We start from the raw sequence: 15,964 nt of genomic DNA, 5'->3' as shown, positions 1-15,964 counted from the left end.
ATCAGCCACAAGCTAGCCTACATCGACGATCGTCGTGCTAGAGAACAGGTTCTGCCAGGCACACTGCGTCCCTGGGCATCGCCCTCCAACCATGCAATCACCCACAGCTCTGCCGGTACCCGCTCTTTTGCCCCCTAACCACCACTCTACTCGGCACATGGCTTTGTCGCTATCATGGGCTACTGCACGCCGTGTCGAGCATAAATCATCAATTGCCTCTTAGTTGCGAGCCGCTACTATGCATCCGCTAAACCTATCAAAGACAGCCTCCGTATATGTGCCTGCATTCACAGAGCATATTAATCAAGTATACCAAGTAGGCTCTGGAATCTCGTCCAACAGTGCAAACCGTCCCAATTCCCGATTTTTATATGCGACAGGATCGTGTAGCGTGTGCGTCCTGATATCTCGCCAGAATCGATCCAAGCCCACCTTTTGGCTCGTCGCCTTTGCTCCGGTGACTTCAAACACTCCCGAAGTAACGCGGAGGCCAGTGTCTGTTGCGACCACTTTGAGGCTTGCCACCCATTCTGCCAGCTCGCCTCTCTCGCGTGCCGTCAGCTTTGCACGCCTGTCCAAATCACCTCCGTAGTTCTGGTAAATAGCGTCGACTTCTTGGCCTGCGCGGTCTGCAAGGGCAGAGGCGGCACGGAGATGGGCATGGAAATTGCCATAGCGTTCGAGAATGTAGAATTCATCCGTCGCCTTTTCCTTGTTCTGCTCGCGCCATTAGCAACACATGTCAGACTTTGTAGGTACTGGTGTGCTTACGTCGCCGCCAAAAGGCCATGCCCGAGTCCCTTTCAAAGTGTACTTGGCAGCGTATTGCTGTGCACCAAGAGCAATGCCAAGATAGAAGTTACTAAAGACAAGCTGGATGGTTGGGAGAAGCAGTGTTGCAAACGGTATCTGCAGCGCGCGTGGGTCGGGTTCCTTCTTCTCAATGTTCCAGCCCAGCGCATCCGCCCACGGCACACGTACGTCAGAGATCTTGACACTGCCAGACTCCGTCAAACGGAGGCCAATGTTGTTCCAGTCATGTCCGAATTGGATGCCAGGTTGGTCTGTCTTTGCAAAGGCGAAGATGTGGTTCCTAGTGTTTTCGTAGACACCCTCAAGAACAGTAAGGTCAGAAACAACGCCACCCGTGTTGAAGAACTTGAACCCATTGAAGACAATGTTGTCGCCATCGGATTTGATGGAAAGATCACTGTCTCTAGGATTAACGGCGCCGCCAATGAAATAGTTGTTCTCGATGATGAGCTTCTGGATGCGATCGGCCTGTTCAGCTGAACCGACAACGTTTGCTGTGGTCGACCAGAGAAGGTGGTAGCCAAGCAGCATGCCAATTGAGCTACGTCAGTTAGTACGCATATTCAAACATATCAAGTAAAACCATACCCATCTGCTTCAGCTACCTTCCTAATCGCTTTGTAACCTTATTCCAAGTCAGTATCGGTTGCTGGTATATCAGATACATGAACTTGCCAACACTCCAAGGTTGACCACCACCACCGTACTGCTTTGGGCCCAGAACTTTGAGAAGTCCAGAGTGCTTGAGCAGAGCTACTTCGGCTTGGGGAGACTTGTTTTCTTGGTCTCGCACAACAGCATCAGCAGCAAGAACGTCGGCGACTGCTTGGGCACGTTCAAGCCAGCCCGCTTCATCTTGCGGAATCGACGACCATGTCTTCTCATACTCGGCATACACAGCCGGGTCTCTAAAGTTGACGTGTTGCGCGTTACCCGCCTGGCCGTTAGTTCCGTTAGTCCCGTTAGTGGCAACCATCGTGTGCGTCTGAGTTGTTGATATCTTCTAGCTACGTGGTGTACAATCTCTACATTCCTGTACATATCTTTATATGCACATTCTTGCTGACACGATTTTGGGATCATACCATATCCCAAACGTATTGCGTGCTATCCTTTCATTTTTTAGACATATGCGGGGGCATGGTTCGCTCAATGAGCAGGGCATGGTGGTTATCAGAATGGATGGGTGTAGACAAGGATGTCCCGCCGAGCTCGTACATGCGTCCAGATCAGGGTTGAATTGTCTGCCGGTACGCAAATGGAGCTAGCGTAGCTTTGATCCCGTAGGGTAGATCGCCAATGCAGTAGCGTTCTAACACTCCAACATGTGGGCATGGCATTCGGACGCCGATCTTCGCAGCGACGGACACATGCATCCTTGTATTTGTGCTAACCTAAATGTAGACTGTAACCCCGATAATTAAACTCACCACCGACCCCGAACCGCGTTCGCCATCTAACCCCTCAATCGCATCATCCTCAATCCAGCTTTCCTACAGGCCATCAGTCTCCGAAAAGCTGCACGTCTCCAACGTGCCTCACATTACCCCAACGTGAGGGGTGGTGCTGCTAGCCGCCTACTCCGTCTTCCTGCTCTTCGCGAAGAACCTTGAAGTGTCTCCAAGTGGTAGCTCAACAATCGAGTCCTTTAGCAACAGGGCGAACTCCAGGTACCATCCTATGAAATGGTGTACAAAGTCAGTGTACGTCTCATATGCAATTAACCGACAACAGGTGCTTACCGGCCAACCCGGACAGAAAGCAGAAAGCCCCACCACCCTTCTTGAGAGCAACTGAGGCACCGGCATGCCCATCTGCCACAGCGAAATAGGATGCAGCGATCAAGAGGAACCCCAGCTCCACAGTAAAGAAGATGATGATGTATACCAAGTTTGTCGACAATGATGCTACCAGGAACACCAACGCAAAAACCGTCCACACTATTTCTTGTTAGCGGCGCCGTCGCTTCTTGACCGTCTTGAGTAACTGACTGATCATGAAGAATCCGAGAGCATTATTGAGTTCTTTTACGTTATCTCCATATGCCGCCACAATCCCAAAGGATGGAGTCAGGATCGCACCGTAACCGGCGTAGAACAGTCCTTGCCACGAGTCAACCAACATTCTTTAGCAGTCGGGTGGTCCAACATACCAAAGGCACTAAATACTGTATATCCGAAGCCATTGCCTACGGAGAGCTCCCACTGTGCAGTAATCACCAGGCCTATCTTGATGTTAGCCACATCTTACAAACGCAATATATGCCAGTTACTTGCCAAAGGCGGCCGCGAAGAAGAAATTGGCTACGAAGATATTGTTCGTGGTAACTCCTCGCCATTCCATTAAACTAAATGAAAGTGCCGTCAGAGTCGTCGCAAACACCCCGATTGGAAGTGCCGTCTTCACATCTTAGCAAAATCGTGTGTCTTATGGTTAGCACCACTTACTCCAGAACCCAGTGTCTTCCGGGCGGGAGCTGATACGACAGGTGCCTCGTAGGTGACCTGCCTTTCGATATCAGTATGTCCTGAGCTTTTCAAGTCGGTTGCCGAAGAGTTAGCCATGGCTGTCTTTGTGCATGAGAGGATTCGCGTAATCTCCTGGATCCAATTGAATGCCTTTTGTACTGAACCGAATCGAGCATCAATTGATGTGGCATTAGTCTCGGCGTGCTCGACACTTGCTACCCGTGTGTATTCATCGCGACTGTTGGAGAATGAATGGCGTGATTCGGCCTTACTTGCAACACTGGGTAAGGCTGTGCATCACATTCGAATTTTCATAATCCCACGTTTCTTCGAAATGCACTATATCATCCAAGTCATTACACTATAGCATAGCGTGTACCTTGTTCGGCACTACAATCTACGACAATCACGCCTTCGGCTTTCCAGATTGTCTCATTCTTTCTAGACTTCAGGTCGTTGACATCCAACCAAAGAAGCAGTGGCTGTAAAATAGGCTATCATAGGAAATACTAGGATCCTAGAGTCAAGACGAACTGAATTGGGGCAAGATCGTCAGTGGAGAGGCGGCTATCTATGGACCTGGATTATAGTTCACCTACCTGGTCTAATCCCCCGTCAACCCCGCAGACCTCACGTATGCTTGCATATCACGCAATCTACGCTTATAATGCGCAAATTTGGTCGACAATGCTTTATTCAGGGTCAAGATAGTAGGACGTTTCGTTATAAGACCTTTCGAAATACAATTCGATTATCAAATCCGTTTTTGATAATCATTTCCACGAAACAGACATGTCGCCATCACGCAAGAGACAACGGACAGGTAACATGGACGGAACATAATAATCAAAAAAAAATTATAGCTTACAATTTCTTTGCAGAAGTCGAAAGTAGCAGTACAAACGGCACCAATGGACATGCGAATGGAGCAGAAGACAGTTTCACGCCCATAAAACAATTGGACATCAACCAGGATCCAGATCGTGTACTGTTTGCGTGAGCAGCCTCCTGTCGAAATTGAAATTTATCGCATACCCTAATCTTGGGAAATACAGATATTGGGTTCCCAACGTCTCCGGTGGTCTCGTAGTTTCCAAAATAGCCCAAAAAACCAAATGGGACCTCGCATCAAATGTGCGGTACGCCAGGACAGCCGAAGAGTATGGATTCGAGTATGCGCTCACTCAAGTCCGTTTCACGGCATCATATGGAGCAGACAATCAGCACGAGAGTGTTTCTTTTTCCCAGGCCCTATTGCACAGTACTGAACGCCTCAAACTGATTGCTGCTATACTTCCCGGCGTATGGAATCCAACTATTGCAGCAAAGCAGCTTGCGAGTATCGATAACTACAGCAACGGGCGCATTGCTGTCAACATGGTTTCGGGCTGGAACAAGAGCGAATTTGCTGCCGTCGGACAGTGGTGGCTCGAACACGCTGAGCGCTATAGACGCACCAACGAGTTCATCCGCGCACTGAAGGGTATCTGGACCGCCGACGATAATGGTTTTTCATTTGCCGGTGACTTTGTATGTTCCCCATTGCCCTCAAAACTCCAACCCTCCCACTTCACAATACCATTCTTCTTCTTCATTTTGATATTCTAACCTTTCTCCCCACAGTACCAATTCCACGACTACAAACTCGCCCCCAAACCGCTCCAAAAGCCGCACCCGGAAATCTTCCAAGGCGGCAACAGCGACGACGCGCGCCACAACGGCGCAGAGGTAAGCGACTGGTACTTCATGAACGGCAACGACCTAGACGGCTTCCGCGAGCAAATCGCCGACGTCAAGGCTCGGGCCCGAAAGTTCGGCCGCGAAGACAAAGTCCGCTTTGGCGTCAACGGCTTCGTCATCATCCGCGACACCGAAGACGAAGCTATTCGCGTCCTTAAAGAAATCCAGGGCAAAGCCGATGTCGAGGCTGTAGAGGCGTTTCGCGGTGCCGTCCAGCAGGCTGGTGCGAGCACGGCGAACAAAAAGGGTATGTGGGCGAATAGCACCCTCGAGGATTTGGTGCAGTATAATGATGGGTTTAAGACGAAGCTTATTGGGACTAAGGAGCAGATTGCTGATCGCATTTTGCTACTTAAGAGTCTGGGTGTCGATTTGGTGCTTACGGCGCATTTGCATTATGAAGAGGATATTGAGAAGTTTGGTAAGGAGGTGTTGCCGTTGGTGAGGAGGTTGGAGACGGAGGGGAGGGGGAAAGATGTTGAGGATGAGATTAGGAGGACGGGGCATGTGTATCAGAAGGTTGTGTCGTAGTGTTGTGTTTGATTTTTTTTAGTATCAAAAGTCGTGTTGTGAGGACGTGAACAGTTTGCCTTGGTGGTACGAATTTCCAATTTCCAAAATGGCAATAATGATAACAGAAGCGAGAGAGAGAGAAAAAAAAAGGAGAGATGAATGGATACGAGGTACACATGCCTTCGGAGGCAGTAAAACTGATTCCGAATCAAATAGTATACGAAACTCCATATCTCACTCTTACACCCAAAAGACCAAAACTACCAACAACCACTTCCTACATACTCCAGCACCCCAACCCGAATCGTACCCCTCAACAAACAACCCCACTACGATTGCCCCAAAATCCAAATCTCCCCATTACTCGACGTATCAGACGTCATATACAACCTACCCACCCAATCCCACGCCAACCCAGCCGGGCGAAAGCACCCAGAGCTATACCCCGGCCCATTCCCCTGACACTTTTCCACCGCGGGGTTAAAAAACACATCTTGTGCCGCCGTCGTACTAGTCAGCGGTTCCACAGGCGTAAAACCGCCATCCGCACCGCGCTTAAACTTGACAGCCACAAGCTTGAACCCGGTGACGGGCTGGCGATTCCAGCTCCCATGGTACGTAACGTACATTGTCGTACTGTTGGCATCGAACTTGCAGTCGATGGGCGCGGAGTGTGGTTGTAGTGTGAGCTTTGGGGGTGTGGCTTTTTGCACGCAGGTATCGTCGTTGAGGGTGCTGCTGGGGGATTGCGTGAACCAGTCGCCGACTTTGAAGGCTTTGTCGGTGAAGTCGCTGGGTTTCCAGACGGTGAAGCAGGACGGGTAGCCGTACCACGCGTTGTTGGGGAGCGAGACGTCGCCCATGTAGTGGATTTTTTCGCCGGGGTTGTCGTTGTGGATGTCTTTGCCGTTGCGTTTGAAGTCGTCGCCGCTGTTTTCTACGCCCCAGAGCCTATTGGGGTGTTTGTGAGTTTGATATCCCATCAATAAGCTGTGTTGGTGTATTTTTTTTTCAGGTAAAATGACTTACATGTTGTTGCTGTCGAAGCAGATGCCGACTTCGTTGCGCTGTCCGTAACCGGCATTGTAACCACCACTGACGTAGTTGTATCCTCCACTGGGGACATTTGCTAGATTAAAGACTTTGATTATGGCGCGTCCTGTCTTTGGGTCTGATGTAGGTTGATCAATGTTGGAATTGGAGCCATGAGATACAACCAATAGGCTCGAATTCTGGGGTGCAATGGCAAGAGTACGTGTAAGATGTGAGCCACCATTGTACATGCCTGTGACGACAGTGGTCCGGGTTCCGAGGGTACCGGCTGCGGCATCGTATGGCCAAGCATAGACCTGGGTCATGGAGCTTGCATACAGTGTCTTACCATCGTGACTCAAGGCTATGCCGTGATTGAGGTTATTCTGCGATATCAGCATCTTTGTCGAAGTGACACAGCCATCCGCTCCCATCTTGTGATAGGATATGCCCTTGCCAGACTGTATAACGAGCATGTTACCAGCATTGTCAAACTGAATGCTTCGAGGGCTAGTCATTCCACCAGCAATCTTGGTAGCCTTCCATCCTGCTGCCAGGTTGCCTTGGAATGCAGGATTTCCGGCGCCAGAGCAGGAAGCGGGAATGGCAGCAGTTGCTACTGGCTTCGCAGTTGCAGATGGCACAATGCTTGTCACAACTGTCGTCAAGTCAGCGGAAGGACTAGCTATGGGCCCCGTCAACAGATTAGCCCGAACCAAAGAATCGAAATTATTGATCCGCGCAGCATCGAGATTGTGGATCCATTTGCCCCAGGCTTGATGGACGTTAAAGGCCGAATTGTTCCGAGCCGCATCTTCGACCGCAGAAGTACCGTACGCCCAAGCGAATTCCGTTGTGCCGGTACCGTTCAAAGAGTAGCGAGCATCTTCGCTGTTTTGCCATCCAGTGCATCCCTTGCAGAGAGCATTGACAGTCCAGTGGGTAGTATTTGTCCGGGTCCCTTTGAGGTACGTGTGTTCGGCTCCGTCGTACCCAAGGGGCAGACCGATACCACTATACTGTATTAGGGAGTGCCTATTACAACCTGTAGATTGAGACTCACAAGGCGAAACGAGATGATACCACTCCGGACTGACCGTTTGGCCAAGCAACGCTCAGCGGGTTCCAGACCATGTTTCCTCCCCATGAGAAGCCCACCCACTGATTGGTAACTGGAGCAGTAATCCTGATGATGGCATTGTATGGGTCCGTCACATTCTTGGGGAGCGCAACGCCAAAGGTCATTCCTGTCGCCGGCTCCGTGTATGAAGAGTAACTGATTTTCGTTTCTGCATCATATACAACAGTAGATTGTGCCTCACCTTCTTGAGCAAGTGCTTCTCAGTGTTAGAAAATTCCAGTTTTTGAAGCTTGCGATACTCACTGCACCCAAGAAATAAAACAGCACTTCCAATAATCTGGGTGTAGCGCATACTGGATAGACTTCTACGGATAGAGAGTTGTTTACTAAACCTTAGCGATCACTGTCAAGAGGGTGTTTTCCAGCCCTTTATGTGATCAATAGTAATGACGGCGGTAACAACAGAGAGCCACATGATACCACGCTTCCACATCATCCGTGCGCAAATATGCCATCATTCTTTTTGTATATCATAAATGAAAACGTTGAAGACATCCACGGTGGACCTTCGACTGACCAATCTGCGGCCCCGGATCTGTGATCTATGACAACCTAGTTTCACCAGACTGGTTGATCTGGGGCGTTTGGGCGTGCTCGACAGGTTTCAGCCTGAGTATTGTGACAGGATACATCAATTCATTGGTAGCCACTGGTCTTTGGTAGTATAAAGCTGTGTGGTGCACGCTGGAGGCTATTAATTTTGATGAATCCAACCATCAGCTTGATCTGGAATCATATTTGCGCTACTCGGTATTCGTCCATACGGTCTTAATGAGCTGTGCTAAGCTTTCCAAGTCGATAAAAGAGACACGGCAGTTGACACGCGAGGCGGGGCTGTGATACTCAGTAAGTGGGGAGTTTCCATAATAGTGGCTGAACGTTGGTGTGGTGGATCTCGCATTCTTCCATATAACCCGAACCCCCTGGCTTGCACCGATTGTGGGGAACCTATCAGGATATCAACAACTCCGTAGCACATTCACAAGATCGAGAGAACCAAATCGTATCCGAGTTTGAAACTTGAGCATAAGTAGACTGTATCAATGCGGGGTGACCAGAGGGAGGAGATATTGCTGAAGCAGTACATTTGCAATTCCATTTACGGTTACGGCCTGTGGAATTTGGATATAGAACAAGAAATCCCACCGAGAATCCCGAAATCCATCGAACTTTCAACCCGAATTTCCCAGATCAAGCGCGCTTGCTCATAAAGGCATTTCCAAAAGTCCAGAGGCCAAAAGTCGCCAGAATACTCAATCCGATAGGTAGAGGCTTTCCAGACTTGATTGCGCGCGGGATAGAGCTACCAGCCAAGATGACGGAGGCGAGAAGAGCGAGTTCAACACCATAGGCAGCGCGGCTATTGACACGAAGGCCACCGAGGATGTACTATTATGAATGTTTAGATGTTTGATTGAAAGATGAGGCCACGAGATTGGCAAGGGCAAGAGCGCGTACCAGTAAGCCGACAGTGCAACCAGCTGCGATTGAAGGCACAGATCCAGTCCTGACGTATCCGGTAATTCCACCTCCAGCGGTGAGGGTACCGAGGACCAGAGCAATGTTTCCGAGAGAGCTCTATATCTTCCCATCAGCATTTGTTTCTCTCTCAAGCACCTGACTCGTATATGACGAAGCCAAAGGAATCGCCAGAACATCTACTTACCATGATTGCTTTGTATGAACAAGAGACCGGTACGGGTGTTCCAATGAAATGGAATTGGGATAATGCAATCAGTGAATTTCGCGATGAAAGCTTCAAGGAACGCAGCGACGCTTAAGTATCAGTACAATGGGTGTTTTTGCGGGGAAAAGCGGACATCCGAGCACACCGAAGCCCGGCGCGAATGGAGCAAGGCCATTGCCCTCGTCGTAATCCCGCCCTCAGCTCGGGCCAACCACGAACATCTGGCCTCAAGCTTACCTGTGTACCACCCACCAACGACCTCCATCACCCGCAACCCATACACGCCCAATTGCACGCAATAGGGACGCTCGTCTTTCCGCCAGACCTTCCCTTTTTCTCTCGTTTGAAAAACAACAACAAACATAGAATATAGACCATGGCGCCAAAGCAACGCACACCCGGCACCGTAGACACGCCTTCGGCACCTGCACAAGCAGCATCCTCGCGCCCCAGCAAGCCAAACACGACCAACAACACGAGCGCCGCAGCAATCACACAGGGAATATGGGATAAATACGTGACCAAGACTCCGCAGCGAACAAAGCTCCTCGACATCTTCCTCGCCTTCCTCGTCGTAGTCGGCGCCCTGCAATTCGCATACGTAGTCGTTGTTGGAAACTTTGTACGTATTACCCCTTCTCCTCAGACACAGCAGTGCACGCAAAGAGCACAAATAGAATGAAAGAAAGCTGACGAGACGCAAATAGCCATTCAATGCTTTCCTATCCGGCTTCAGCGCAACAGTCGGCCAATTCGTGCTCACGGCTTCGCTGCGCATCCAGACAAACTTGGAGAACAAGGAACATTTTGCGAGTATCTCGCATGAGCGTGCGTTTGCGGATTTCGTGCTAGGGAGTCTATTGTTGCACTTTTTCTGTGTCAACTTTATCAACTAAGGAGAGGAGGAGATTATTGGATGACGGGTGGGGGAGAGAGAAAGAAGCGAAACACGATTGCACGGAGGTTTGATGAAAGATTGCGGCTCTTTATTTTTTTAGAGAGAGAAATGAATGGGGCTTGGAAAATGGGCGTTTATGAACAAAGGGTCTATTCAAACAAGAAAAGAAGAAAAGCTCCGTGTATCGAATATATATTGTAAGAGTACCACAAAACCAACCCTCGGGGATTTCAGTTCAACAAACTGGTAGACCGGGTCAAGTCGATCAGTCTTATCAAAATGTCGAAGAAAGACTCTTTCATCTATTGCTTATGCCCCAACCAGCAAAGCACTCACACACATACACACCTTTTGCTCGCAATCTAGACTTTCAATTCGTCTGTCTTTATCTACTTCTCCTTCGCATACTCGCCCAGCCCAAACTCCTCTCTAACCGCCTCACCCAACCTCCTAATCCCCTCATCAATCTTATCACTCGGCGCCGTCGCATACGTAGCGCGGAAAAACAGCGTATTGTGCTCTTCCTCTGCGTCGGCGTAGAACCAGCTGCCGCGCATAACCAGGGTGCCATGGCCGATGACGCGCATGAAGATGCTTTCCTCGATAGCCTCGATGCTCTTTTCGGGGTACGCGGGGTGTTTTGTGAAGTCTACTTTCATCCAGTGGAACATGCCGGCCATGGGGGGTTTCCACTGCATGACTTCTTGGGGGAGGTGCTTGGCGCAGGCGGCGAGGATGGTGTCGCGGCGCTTGGTGTACTGCATGCGGATGTGGATGAGCCAGTCGAGGTAGCCGGCGTGGCCCCAGTGCTCGTCGAGTAGCTTGAAGAGGACGAGTTGAGAGATGCCAGATGGGTTCTGCGTCGAGACGTCGGCGTATTTGGCGTAGCGCTCAATGATTTGTGCGGGCGCGGTGATCCAGCCTACGCGCGAGCCCGGGGCGATTACTTTGGAGAAGGAGTCCATGCGGATTACGCGGCCGTCGGTGTCCATGGAGAGGTAGCTGGGGACGAGGGATTTGATAAATTCGGCGTGGGAAGAAGGGGGTGGGACGTCGGGTGCATTGGGGCCCGTGTAGGGTTGCATTTGGAGAAAGTAGTAAGGTTCGTCTTCTATGATGTGGATGTCGTGCTTTTGGCACACTTTGTATAGTTCTCGGCGTCGCTCGCCGCTCGATGTTGCGCCAGTTGGGTTCTGTCCTGTAGGCACGGTGTAGAGGAGTCGTGGTTTGCGGGATCCTCGAGCGGTCTGGTCCCAGTTTGAGAGTATGCGGTCCATCTCTGTGGGCAAGAGACCTTCGCTGTCAATTGGCACGCCACATACGCGGACACCCATTGGCCTGGCGGTTTCGACAAAAGCCGAAAATGTGTACTCCTCGGAGAGAACCATGTCACCAGGTCTTGCGAGCATTCTAAGCAACATGTCGGTGGCAGATGTGCTTCCAACTGTCATTGTGCATCTCCAGTCTTCATATGGTGGGTCGTGCACCAGTTCTGTGTGCTCAGTCATGTAGCGCAGAAGCTGTGCTGAGCCTGAGCCCTGGCCATAGTTGAATGCAGTTGCAATGTCGAAAACGGACTTGTTCTCGGCAAGGTCGTGTTTGCCCGCAGTGAGCGTCACTCCAGACTCTTTGGTTTCGGGCTCGGAGAAGTGTCCGACTTTGGGCACTTTGACTGAGAGCTCCTCAAAAGGAAAGTACTCGCTAGAGGGCAGTCCTCCTCCGAGAGATATGAGACCGGGTGTACTGAGAAACTTGGCAGCTTCCTTTAGCGAGTTGCCTTTTCGAATCAGGGCCTCGTTAGTTAAAATGCCTGAGGTCAAGTAAGTCATCATGGCTGCAAGTTGCTACCTGGTCCATAAAACTTACTACTCCACGACTTTGCTTTGGGCTTGTGGTCGTGCGGTTTCAGTCTAAAGTTTGATGTGTCAGACGGTGCTGCTACGCCCCATTGTGCTGCAGTAGTCTTCTTTCTCCTTGCGGGCATCTCATTGCTCTGTATGGGCGCACTCAGAGGGTTCGGAATAGTAATTCCGGATGTGTCCGAAGTGGCGGATACCTCGACTGCAGACGGAGGGGACATTGCGTGCACGGTGCTTTTGGTTGTCCGGCTGTAATGTTTGGCTTGTAGTATGCAGTGATGTAGATGTTTATCTTGGTCCACTTGACTTCTTAATTTGTTTTGATATTGAGGCAAGTGAGTGTAAAAGTAAAGCCCAAATGTCATGGGACGACGTAACGTTTAAAGCTCGTTCTATCGGAATTCAGATACATACTAGTTGGTCATATCGCGCGCCCTACATATGTAGTCCGACGCGTGCCTGTGGAGAAGTGGAGCCGCTCAGCTATACTTTCGGTAACGGCTAGCCACGGGCTGGGGAAGCGACACGAAGCGAGTCCACACAAGCCGCACGCCAAGCTTCTACTATCAATCTTATCATGCAAGCTTCACGCCCTTTGCTGGCGTGTCCATCTCTCAGGCCTGGACATCTCATGGGCTACTCTCGAAACGTCGGCGATGGCCCCTGTGTACCACGGGAATGCGAGCGTTGGTAACGCCGTTGCATGCATGCCGAAAGACGGCCGATGCTGTTGCAGTTCAACACTACGTAAGTTGTGAGCCATTGGCCAATCGGCGCTTTTGAGACGCCGTCACGAGACGTGACACCACGTGCGGAGACAAAGCCGGTAGCACCCGCGCTGAACAGACGATAATCTTTTCTATCCTGCCCTGGATATCTCTTTAGCATGCAGGTACTTCTAGTAGAATGCTGCGACTAGACAATACTGCACAGGTTCCTGCCAAGACTGGCGGGGTATTTTGACGCTCAGATCCAAACGCATGTAGGCAACAAACATACACCAAACTCCATAGATCCACGGCCCCCCTATCAAAACAATCAACCAACTCCATCGTCATGAAAATTAACACCTCAATGTATGCAGTCCCAAGTAAATAAATGCAAGCCGGGTATAGGACAACAGCGGCGGACACATCCTCGAGGCACTCGATGCCTTCTCACATTACCACGCAGTTCTCATCCTTCTCTTTGTCTTTTCCACCTTTTTCTTTTCGCAGCTTGGCGTTTTTGTCGGGAACATTTACTGGTGTTGAAGCCAGAGGATTCGCTTGTCCCGATGCTGCAGCTTGAATGATTGCGAGACGCTGCTTTGCCCTTTCGTCTCCTGAGTCTGCAGCCTTGACGTACCATACGTTGGCTTCCAGAGGGTCCCGACGGCAGCCGATGCCCATTTCTGTAAAGTAACCGCACGCATACTCGGCCTTTGGAAGACCTGGTATTGTTAGTCAACAAATTGTGGACGCAAGGTGACAGATTGCACACTTACCATGCTCAGCAGCCTTCTTGGCCCATTCGTATGCCTCGTTTTCGTCTTTTTCCAGGACGGGTTCAGCACCGACCATGTACCAGGCACAGAGATTCATCATGGCCTCGGGGATGTCGGCCTGGGCAGCGCAGTTGTAGTAGTGGACAGATAGTGCAGCATCCTTGGGGCATCTCAACAAGCCGTGTTCGTAGGCTTCTCCAAGCTTCAGCGCAGCCAGCGGATGGCCCAACTCTGCAGCCTGTGTGAACAGTTGCACTGCGTACACTTCGTCCTTGAAAATGTCGTCTCCGTAGCCTGTCTCGTGCAATAGACCTAGTTCGTAGGGCGCGACGTTGTACTGGAAGTCAGCTGACTCGGAGGCTCGCTTAAGCCACTTGACGCCCTCCCGGTACTTGTTCTGAAGACCCATATCGCCAGTCAAACACGCCTTTCCAAGTCGAGTGGCAGCTCCAGGATGGTTTTTGGACGCTGCAGCGCGGTAGAACTGGACAGCTTTGGCGTAATCTTTGCGACAACCCCATCCAAACTCATAGCAGAGCGCGGCACGGAACGCTGACTCCGCATGGCCGTGCTTACTGGCAGCGATGAATAGCGGAAAGGCTCGATCGTGGTCGGGCTTATCTTTGTTGAACAGACCTGATGCATATCCATCTGCGAGATAGTACTGTGCAAACGGGTAACTGCGGTCGGCTAGTTTCTGGAGAATCTGGCGCGCTTCTTTTAACAATTCTACCGACGACATGCCATGGGTATTGTTCATGCCTTCGTTTGCCATGACCTCTTGTGCGACCTGTATCATGAACAGCGCAAACTCGTACTGGACTGAGCTGTCTTGCGTCTTCTTGACGTTTGCCCTGTACATATCGAGCGTCTTTTTCTCGTCGAGCAACGAGGCATTCTCTCCCACCACACCTCGCAGTCCGGTCTTGCCGAAATTTGCAACGGGCGCAACCTGTTGGTTGTATGGGAGATTGGTCAGGTCAATGTAGGAAGATTCCGGTCGGACATCTGGTGATCTGCGTGAGGTTGAGACTTGGCGGGCATAAGAGTTGGGCGATCCGTGGGGTGAGGGCATGCCGGCCACGGACAGGCGGGGTGAATCCGTACGGCCTGGTACATTGAGTTCCGAACCTAAAGTATATGCAGAACTTGGTCTGGGGACCGTGGAGCGCGGAACTTGCAAAGGCCCTTCTTGGCCATAACTGTGACCACGGTTATGTCGAATACTGTAGCCATTTGACGAATTTTGGGAGCCAGAGGCTGGAGATTGCGTAGTTTCACGGGGAGAATGTGTGCGCGGAGGTGGAGTGGGGTGCTTGGGAATGCCTCTAGGTTGGTGTTGCTCCGTGGTGGTGTATGCAAGCTCGAGCTCGTCCCGAGCGTTTGCAGCGTCCATCTCGGCGACGTGGGAAAAGCGGGCAGAGTAGAAGCTGTTGCTTATATGCAACGGTCTGAAGGGGATGTTTTGCGTCGGTGGAACCACGTCTGCGGAACGCCCGTTTTCGGATATGTCTGGTGATTCTCTAGACGGGGTTCTAGAATGGCCGTCTGAGCTTTGGGTCACGGAAGAGCCGGACTGTCTTGAATCACGGCCGGCAGTTATTGGATCATGGCGCTGGTCAATATTGAAGGAAGGAATAGAGGGATTACGTGAGGAAGGATGTGGATCGGGTTTGCGATACGAGGAACTAGGTGGTGGTGGATTCAAGTCTGGCTGGTGGGCGGCGTAGGGTTCTTCGTCGAGGGGGAGAGATGGCAGCGGCCTGGATGGCGGTGTCGAGAGGGGTTCGGCCATGGCTCTGAAATTGCTCCACTTGCCCCCCTTCCTCAGATCTCTCGAGATGATGTGTTATGGCCACTTGGATGCACTGACTCGCTGTAGCGGTGGGGCTCTAAAGTGGTTTCCTTAAGCGGCGCCCCAAAGTACTGACTGGCGACCAGGCAGCCAGCGCGCGCAGCGCACACAGCAAGAGAGTTTGGGCGGAAGTGAGCCAGACTTTGCTACGGGTGGTTGTCAGTGCTGTGAATGAGGCGTGGCAGCATATGTATATACATACGTATGTATGCATATGTAGGCGGACGAAAATGGGAGACGACGACGTGCGGCGGCACAGAATGCAGAACCCTGGGGAGAGGGATCTTCGAGACGGGCCCGGGGGCGGTTAGATTCACCCGTGGGCTCGCAAGCGGAATTTCAAGGGTCCAGTTAATTATTCACGCTTCTTGACACTTCTGGGACCCTGACACGGGGCGTTGCAAGATGGCGTGCAGATACGACGGTTAGTGGCAGCGCGTTTCGGCAGGCGAAGTGCAGGCCGTTTTTTTTT

At 51.1% G+C, this 15,964-nt stretch overlaps 8 protein-coding genes across 8 annotated transcripts; 2 read left to right on the top strand and 6 right to left on the bottom strand.

Annotated features, from left to right (window-relative positions):
• Nucleotides 1–303: 303 nt before the first annotated feature.
• On the bottom strand, nt 304–1,789 carry COCVIDRAFT_34885 (hypothetical protein; the record flags this gene model as incomplete). The annotated part of the gene is made up of 4 exons (XM_014704623.1): nt 304–717; nt 772–1,354; nt 1,402–1,438; nt 1,489–1,789. 4 exons carry the CDS (start codon nt 1,787–1,789, stop codon nt 304–306), a joined length of 1,335 nt encoding a protein of 444 aa, XP_014560109.1.
• Nucleotides 1,790–2,390: 601 nt separating this feature from the next.
• On the bottom strand, nt 2,391–3,377 carry COCVIDRAFT_34884 (hypothetical protein; the record flags this gene model as incomplete). The annotated part of the gene is made up of 6 exons (XM_014704622.1): nt 2,391–2,491; nt 2,556–2,753; nt 2,805–2,915; nt 2,966–3,041; nt 3,121–3,213; nt 3,261–3,377. 6 exons carry the CDS (start codon nt 3,375–3,377, stop codon nt 2,391–2,393), a joined length of 696 nt encoding a protein of 231 aa, XP_014560108.1.
• A 696-nt stretch (nt 3,378–4,073) lies between these two features.
• COCVIDRAFT_34883 (hypothetical protein) lies at nt 4,074–5,552 on the top strand (the record flags this gene model as incomplete). Its single annotated transcript, XM_014704621.1, has 4 exons — nt 4,074–4,104; nt 4,163–4,277; nt 4,337–4,811; nt 4,905–5,552. The coding sequence occupies 4 exons, from the start codon at nt 4,074–4,076 to the stop codon at nt 5,550–5,552; spliced, it is 1,269 nt and encodes a 422-aa protein (XP_014560107.1).
• A 311-nt stretch (nt 5,553–5,863) lies between these two features.
• COCVIDRAFT_34882 (iron reductase domain protein) lies at nt 5,864–7,999 on the bottom strand (the record flags this gene model as incomplete). Its single annotated transcript, XM_014704620.1, has 4 exons — nt 5,864–6,485; nt 6,564–7,580; nt 7,630–7,903; nt 7,951–7,999. 4 exons carry the CDS (start codon nt 7,997–7,999, stop codon nt 5,864–5,866), a joined length of 1,962 nt encoding a protein of 653 aa, XP_014560106.1.
• An 899-nt stretch (nt 8,000–8,898) lies between these two features.
• COCVIDRAFT_23788 (hypothetical protein) lies at nt 8,899–9,376 on the bottom strand (the record flags this gene model as incomplete). Its single annotated transcript, XM_014704540.1, has 3 exons — nt 8,899–9,096; nt 9,166–9,285; nt 9,341–9,376. The coding sequence occupies 3 exons, from the start codon at nt 9,374–9,376 to the stop codon at nt 8,899–8,901; spliced, it is 354 nt and encodes a 117-aa protein (XP_014560026.1).
• Nucleotides 9,377–9,770: 394 nt separating this feature from the next.
• COCVIDRAFT_34881 (hypothetical protein) lies at nt 9,771–10,290 on the top strand (the record flags this gene model as incomplete). The annotated part of the gene is made up of 2 exons (XM_014704619.1): nt 9,771–10,016; nt 10,102–10,290. The coding sequence occupies 2 exons, from the start codon at nt 9,771–9,773 to the stop codon at nt 10,288–10,290; spliced, it is 435 nt and encodes a 144-aa protein (XP_014560105.1).
• Nucleotides 10,291–10,681: 391 nt separating this feature from the next.
• Nucleotides 10,682–12,372, bottom strand: COCVIDRAFT_34880 (hypothetical protein; the record flags this gene model as incomplete). The annotated part of the gene is made up of 2 exons (XM_014704618.1): nt 10,682–12,102; nt 12,159–12,372. 2 exons carry the CDS (start codon nt 12,370–12,372, stop codon nt 10,682–10,684), a joined length of 1,635 nt encoding a protein of 544 aa, XP_014560104.1.
• A 936-nt stretch (nt 12,373–13,308) lies between these two features.
• On the bottom strand, nt 13,309–15,432 carry COCVIDRAFT_90115 (hypothetical protein; the record flags this gene model as incomplete). Its single annotated transcript, XM_014704617.1, has 2 exons — nt 13,309–13,583; nt 13,638–15,432. The coding sequence occupies 2 exons, from the start codon at nt 15,430–15,432 to the stop codon at nt 13,309–13,311; spliced, it is 2,070 nt and encodes a 689-aa protein (XP_014560103.1).
• Nucleotides 15,433–15,964: the final 532 nt, after the last annotated feature.

Source organism: Bipolaris victoriae, assembly GCF_000527765.1.
Source record: "Bipolaris victoriae FI3 unplaced genomic scaffold scaffold_14, whole genome shotgun sequence".
NCBI classification, from domain to species: Eukaryota; Fungi; Ascomycota; class Dothideomycetes; order Pleosporales; family Pleosporaceae; genus Bipolaris; species Bipolaris victoriae.
Note: the sequence above shows the minus strand (reverse complement) of the source record. Positions and strands in the feature narration are given on the sequence as shown.